Genomic DNA, 7,984 nt, shown 5'->3' with positions numbered 1-7,984 from the left:
TTGACCACACATTATAACACCCTCCCAACTGAAAGTGCAAGCATATTTGGCATGACATGGATTTGAACCCATGATTGCGAATCAAGTTCCCTAACACCTGGCCATTTAATTTGAAGCTTTGTATGTGGAATAAAAATGAACTTGCTGTCAAACAAAAGTCCTAACTTCATCTCAACCATGATAGCAATATGTGTACATTTCCAGGTGTAGCTCAAGAATAAGGTGCACTCAATGCTGGCAGCATAAATGCATATAAATGGCTTTAGATGACACAAATGTAAAACTATTTGCACTGGTCTACAACAAAATTTACTTGAAGGAGGGAGTTTGAAATTGCTGGTCAATCTATCTTTTCTTTGATAACAAATAGATAATCTAAAAGTCATCAACATCAATACTCTTTGCAGCTGAAAGAGAGCTGTTTAGTAATGGCATTTATTTTAATGGTAAAAAGAATCTGATATTGAAGACAGAGCTGGGGTACTATGCAAAAGATCAAGTTAAGAGTTCATCCCAGACAGATCTGGAATGAACTCTCTGCTAAATATGAATAAAAATTGATAAACTGTCATACAACCTATACAAATGAAGGTCATGTTATATGTCAAATCAAGTTGTAAACAACCGAAAAACACTGAGGTAGGAATAAAAGGGAGATGGTACAACATTTTAAATTAGATGTTATCTGTTCCAACTAATGTAGTGTCAGACATATGAAGAGCCAGTTTAAGATATAAAAGAGAGAAAGGTTAATTACAGTTGTAAAGACAGTATGTGTGAAAGAAAGATAAAATCCCTAAAGTCCACATCTTGATGGCTAAGGAGGAGAAACAAGTGGAGGTGATTGAATGAAAAGAAAAGCACTTTCCAACTGTTGACAATATTCTGTAAGCCAGATTGTAAAATTGTAATGAGATGGAACTAATATTTTCTCTTTATCTTTCAAATTTTGCTCCAACATACCCCAACTGGTGGTGAAAAATAATTTAATCTAAGATTTTTCTGATTTTGATGTCTGACTTGCTAGGCTTTGCAGTTGATTAGAACAGGATATTTGCCAAAGATATCACAACTTTGTTTCTGAACACAATGTATCCTACGTGGTAATCATATGACCATCATAAACGATACTATAAAAATGTAAAATTTTAGGTATGGTAAGGACAACTGCCTAGAGATTATGATCAGTTACAGTCATAATCATTACAGATGATAGGCTAATAAAGATAGGAGCAAGCTCAAAAGAACAATGCTCCCCCTGTTCCTATCAGTTTTTGTCATTACAACAAACATAGGTGTAGCGATATGTTTAGTATGTTCAGACCCCTGACAATGAACATGTAAACAGAGGTTTCAAATTTAGGGCCAAATTTAAAATTTAAAAAAAATTTCCTTTACATTAGGAGTTTCATAGAGAGATGTACAATAAACATTATAGTCAAATTACTAATTCTATTGTTCAGTTCTCAAGTGGAGGTGTTCTTAATAGCTAATATTCCTTGGTTGAAGAGACCAGCAAGAATATCAAGCTCTAGGATGCAAAGATCCCTCTTGATTAATTTAAAATACTATGATAATTGTCTTCAATGGATATTTCCTCTATAGTCTTCATTCAGAAAAAGAGTTTACTTCCATGAGATCTTTATGTTTTGACCAGAAAGTCCTCATACCTAATTTTTTTACCATCTTTGGAGAGCTAGCAAGTTACTTTTGTATAAAGAAGGAAGGCATCTTTGAAAGAGAACTTTCTCATAAAGTGAAATTGCAAACTGAGGTAGAAGAATAGAGAATGGTGACTTTATGACAATCATCTGTTTGTGGTTGATAATCAGTGAAGTTGAGATTGTTTTGTTTTTTATATAATGAAAAAAGAAATTAGGTGTTCACTTACCCAATCCTCAAAGAAGTCCTACTTGGAGATGTGCTATACTGTCAAAAGCTCAAAAAAGTGACTACTTTAACAAAACACGAATACCTTTCACCACATAGAGAAATCTGACAATTGAACAATTGTGTTATATGATCTTCAGAAGGAAACTTAGCAACAGTTATAAGTTTAATTAAATGTTTATGGTGGTAATTTAATGGCCGACTAGAGTTGTAATAGTATTCCTATATAATGTAAAAACATCTAGAACAACGAAAATGTAGCTTAGTGTAGAGCAATATTATCATCACTATCACTGTTTGAAATACTTAATATGACTTTGTATTTGAATTTAAATGCATGATCAGATGCATGATAAGCCTAAGGAAGAAACATCTATGTTCAAACAATGCAAAAATAATACTGTTTACCTTCATGATAAAGATATTTGTACACAACAGTGATATGTACACATTACAATCACCTTATATCTAAGTATAGGTTTTTCCTTTGAAAGCTGTTTCTCATTTGTCTTTATTAGTAGAAACTTGTTCAAGTCAGCAGTTACAGGAGATGCACATCTGTTTAGTTATTAGAGAAAGAAATGAAATCAGTAAACTGTGTATTTGTTATAACCTTGTCTAGGGATTTGGTATGTCTCAAAAGAGAGTACACAAATCTATGCTTCCTAGTTTTCAACATATAATAAAGTTGAATCTTGTCCGAATTACCTTAGAATTAACCAAAATACTTGGTAAAGCTGGACAATTCTAGTGAAATATACATGGTATGAGCAATTTGTCACTACACCTATCAGTCACAACCTGAAAATGTTGCTACATATAGTTGGATGCATTTTACACTATACAGGAAAAATGTAGTAACTGTAGTATTATTTTTTTAATATTAAAATGAAAATTATTATTTCTAAGTACAGGGTCATTTTATAACAACATTCATGCAAGTTCAATTTAAAATACTGAGAAAGCTTCATCAAGCCAGTTTTAGAACAGTAATAATGAAATTTTTATTACTATTAATGCTATTTTCCCTCTTGTCTGTTATACATACATGGGGGTGAACTTCATCCAAGTTTTTAAAAAATATTCAAAACTTTCCTATAATTAATTGCTTACCTTACAACTGACATTACTAGAATGTAAATAAAAATTATTTCTTTTACACTTTTCATACCATGTGAGATTTTATTTAGATGGTAAAAAACGTAGTAGTAAAAATAGGTAAAACATTTTATTAGTGCTGTTTTTTTGCAGGTAACTATCTTAATGTCTAATCTGGTTTAATATAAACCAAAGTAATATACTTTAAGTAATACTTAGAAACATTCAAACATGCACATGAATTGTACGAAATTTTGGGCTCTAAAATTTGGCCTTTATTATTGTTTACCTAAATTTTAAAAAATCTACATTCAGTCATTTTTGCCAGCTAAAATGATCATAGTTTTGCTAAAGTACTAGTTTATTTTCATTCACAGAATATTGATTCAAATATATTATAGTATATTTTCAAATTAGTCCTAAGGTACAAATTACCAGCTTTGAAAACGTCACATACATAGATGTATAAACATGCACATTAGGCCTACAATTATTCAGTTCTACTAAACTTTTCACAAGGTACAAACCAATAAAGATGGAAAACACAGGAATTTATACAATACATTATTCTAGAAGTGTCCATGTATGCTAAGAGGGAATTTGTGCATTTATGATATGTACTAAATAACAGATTTCAGTTATTTTGTTTATGGTAAAACTTTTGTAAATCCTTAATCTTTTTCAATTCACAATAACAATAATGTAAATAGCTCATCCCTTGAGGTTAAAACACTTTTCTTAAATATTACTGCTATGCTACTTTTCTGAATTTACAGCTGATGAATTATTATGAAAATACTGGTGTCTGTGACAATTTCACTACACTTCTCACAAAACTGAACTAATTATTATGAAGTAAAAATTAATACCACAGGCTTACAACTGTACAAAAATTTATTTTAATACAACCTTATTTCAAATCACCATAAAATAATTCATAATTTCAGAGTTTCCAACAGGACTGATTGAACATTACAGCATATTGTATTTCATTAAGTACACTGTCAGGTAAAAATCTGAATTTTTTTACATAAAAAATTTTCCCAGAACTTAAAGACAAAGTAAATGTACTTTTTTTTTAAAACAAGAATTAACATTAGGGCAAAATTATCTTTTGTAGTACAAAAAAAAAAGTTTAAAACTATTTTTTTTTCATGGCTGTTTTTACAATTCAAATATGGTAATTTTTGGGTTACTGTTAAGACAACCCTGTGATATGATGCCTAATTTTAACCTACATTTGAGTGTATAGTGCCTAAATAACTGTTAGTAATGAAGTCATTCTCTGGTAGTACTTGAATTGCCTCGAAAATATCACTAACAGTTATAACAGCTGGATGACAGCTCATCCTTTCATAGTATTTACTAATGGCTATTCTTAAAATGTCACTAGCAAACTCCCTGCAGGCAGAAAGCAACATTTCTTCTAATACTGAACACTTTACTGGTGGACACAATTCTTGAGCTTCTAGATGTACCCCAATTTCTGCTGTAATATTCCGCACTTCTTCAGCTGCAGAGGAACAAGGTATGTAAAAATTTGAAGTGTCAAGATGTGAAGAAACTTTGGATATCATACTAAGTTTTCCTTTTTCAGATTTCACATTGTCGTCAGTGCTCTGAATTGTAACCACATCCACGTTTACTTCTTCAACATTAGGTTGAGCTTTGGGGTAATCTTGAACCAGGTGATTAATAATGTTATCAGGAATAGAATATGTAGTTAAGTGTTTCAAATCCACAAGAAAAGAATCATTTCTTCTGGCTTTTGAAGTAAGAGGAGTAAATCCAAACCTACGACACCACCATGCTATTTTTTTTGTGTTTCCTATTTCATCTTTAAATTTCAGAAGGGAATCATGTTCTTCAATAACTTGTACAGCAGTCTGATGTACATGTCTTGCTCGTTGCCATTCAGAAGCTCTTTGTTTTCCAAGCGTCCATGAAAAGAATTGCTCTAAAGATGAGGCACAGTATGGATGGATAGAACGATCAACATCTTTTTTCACCAAAGGAAATAATTTCAAAAGATGCTTCAAGAAACTGTAAGCATCGCCACAAGTATGTTCATTTAGTAAACTCTTTACTAGACTAACTGGATCACAAGGAGGTTCTTTCAGTTTTAATGTGGGTTCTTTATTTATGATAAAACTTTCATTATGTTTATTAACTAATATGCTTGCCAAGGGTATTGGAGATGTTTTACATTTTGGCAAGTGTAAGAAGTTAGCATCATTAAACTGGCTGACTTGTTCTGTTCCACATACAACAGTATTTTCTAATGATGCCTTCTTAGAAACCACAATTAACTTTAATGGCTTTTTTTGAAACAGGTTTGGCAATTCCACTGTTCTTTCCAGTGGTGGTAACAGATCTAACCAAACTACTTTGAATATTTTTAACACAATCATCACTTGTACCTTCTGTAATGGAAAATTCCGGTTTTGCAATTTGTAATGTTGAATTTGGTATCTTTGGTAATGATGAAGCGGGTACAAGAATAAAATATTTTTCCCCATTAACAGTAATGTAAACAAGGAATAAACACATTTGTGGAAGAGAAATTCTTATTTTGAGTAATGCTGTTGGCTTTAACTAATGTAGTATCATTCAAAGACAGAGAATTTTGGGCATAAGAATGTTTCATATCTTCTGTGTTCAATGATGAAGTCTGATCCTTCGGAGTCAAGGCTTTATCATCATTATTTTGGTTTGGTATTTCTTTTCTTCTAATGGTTGAATCTGTACTGATGATAGTTTCACTACATCCTTGTGGACATGGTCTGTGTTCTCTTTTATAGTTGTTTCTGTTCGTGGCATATTACTATGTTCTTCTAGATCAGGTATCCCTCTTCATTCTTCTCTAAAGACAAAATTTTGATATCGTGATCATTAGTTTCTTTTTCTTCCCCAGACAGTGGAACAGAAAACTTTTTGTCTTCAGACTTGGTAGATAATAACCAAACTTTAAATACTGTTTCAGCACCTAATGTCTGAAGACCAGTGTAAGTCTTATCCAGTTTTAAGTTATGAATTACATCCACCGGTTTGTTGCGTGTGTCCCAAAAATGAAGCTGAACTCTGACAGGAAATTCTCCCCATCCTCTACGAATCAAGTGGAAAGGGGAAGAATTAATCTCAACCAAATCATTTGGTCTGTAACTCGGGTGCAAAAAAAACAAAACTTTTCTTACTGTACCACTAATGTCTGGACGTTCTTTAGTTCCTCTGACATAAACCATCCATTTGTGAGTAGCTTTATCACTTTCCGGTCTGCTGTCAGGAGCAAGGTATCGAGATACGTTGCCAACAACAAAAATATGATGTTCTTTAAACCTAAATCGACCTCCTTCAAATTCTTTGATGACAGGGGCACCATATCCAGAAGTAAAACTCGATCCTGTATTGTCTGTTTTTATCACATTTGTAGTTGGCATTAAGAATGAACACTGCACTGATGTTGGCTCTTCTGTGCTGTTACCATTTTTTTGTTTAATAACTTCATTTGTCTTAATGTTTTCGTTTTCATTCTTGGATCTATTTTCTACTTTTATGTCTGAATGTGAGTAAGGAATACATTTTCCAAGTTGCTTTTTCAGAGTAGGATGAACAGATGAAAAAACATACGAAGTATTAGCGTAAACATGAGACTGATCTGTTGAGTCCGAAAAGGTTGAACTATAATATTTTGCTATTATACAGGCTCTCAGATGGTCAATTACATTACGAGCTTTACTCAACATTTTGTCTATTCTATCTAGTTCTTCTTCTTTATAGGAAATTTCTTCCTCAATCTCTTTCAGAAGTATTTGTTTTATCTTTTTAGTGTTAACTTTTTTAGCATCTTCTTCACAAACTCTTAGTTTTTTCTCTCTGGAATCTATGTCAATACTTATATAATCAGGGTCTAAGTCTACAAATGAACGTTTGCGATCCATTTAAGAAAATATAACAATAAAATTTCAATGTTATCAAGTTATCCCATGGTAATGTACTATTAATATCATTTTAAAATAATTTGCACACTCAGTTTTGTGAGCTTGTACAAAGGATTCGATGCAAATTATACTTTAACAAATCGAAACTTCTTGAACTTGGAAGTGGAAAACTCTTGTAGATTGCCGAAGTTGCACTGTAATCAAATCCAAATTACAGCTTTCTGCCTGCACTAAATATTATAATTAGTAGTAGTTTTGATAATACAGTATGAAATTTATATCGTCAACTTGCAAACGAAAATTCACAACTGAAAACAAAAGTCTAACTGATCGTGTAAGACAATATCGTACAAAAATTTTTTTCTTAGGCACACTGACTAGCTACACAACTTCACGATACAAAATGTCACAACTTAATACTCAGTAGTTGATAATTAAAGTGGATATCGATGTTGTAGAAGAAACTACAAATGGTATGTGTCTATAGCAGTGTAGGGAAATTCACCCATAAATATAGGAAACGTAATAACTCAAGTTTAATTGTCCCATACTTTGCTTAACTACTGTACATATGACTTGCCGCTCATATTATTTTTATGGATAACTTTTTACTCACTAACCATTTCACATCTTAACTTACTTTTAACATTGTTCGAACACATGGTTTACATCACTGCTTCCCGCCATCTTAAAACAAACTTTTACTGGTAGAGGACGCATATATCAATCTCTCTCACACTCAAAAGTTAAGAACGATAGAAAAATTATAACAAAAGCAATCATCGACCATTTAGTCCTCTGAGACTGTTTTAGCAAACTCATCATTGGGAAAATGTAAAACATAAATTCAGGTGTTATTTTTCAGAAAATGATCGATTCCATGTTAAAATTCTTGTAAACTGCCGACCTCCACTACTGCCGTAGCAATTCGTTTTATAAGCTAATCGCCTTAGTAAAATAATAAAACTATACGTATTTTTCAAATTGCCTTTTGTACAAGGTTAGTGATTAAGGGTAAAATTTCCCGACAATATCATAAATCAATGATAAGTAGGGAA

The 7,984-nt window shown here is 32.0% G+C and overlaps 1 protein-coding gene across 1 annotated transcript; it reads right to left on the bottom strand.

Annotated features, from left to right (window-relative positions):
- Positions 1-644: 644 nt before the first annotated feature.
- Positions 645-7,627, bottom strand: LOC143235618 (uncharacterized). Its single transcript, XM_076473852.1, has 2 exons — positions 5,827-7,627; positions 645-5,460 (listed from the first exon to the last, which is right to left on the bottom strand). The coding sequence occupies exons 1-2, from the start codon at positions 6,924-6,926 to the stop codon at positions 4,218-4,220; spliced, it is 2,343 nt and encodes a 780-aa protein (XP_076329967.1). The 5' UTR covers positions 6,927-7,627; the 3' UTR covers positions 645-4,217.
- Between the last annotated feature and the right edge of the window lie 357 nt (positions 7,628-7,984).

The sequence above is a fragment of the Tachypleus tridentatus genome, chromosome 12, assembly GCF_004210375.1.
Source record: "Tachypleus tridentatus isolate NWPU-2018 chromosome 12, ASM421037v1, whole genome shotgun sequence".
NCBI classification, from domain to species: Eukaryota; Metazoa; Arthropoda; class Merostomata; order Xiphosura; family Limulidae; genus Tachypleus; species Tachypleus tridentatus.
The sequence above is the reverse complement of the archived record's forward strand: the minus strand, read 5'-3'. Positions and strand labels throughout refer to the sequence as shown.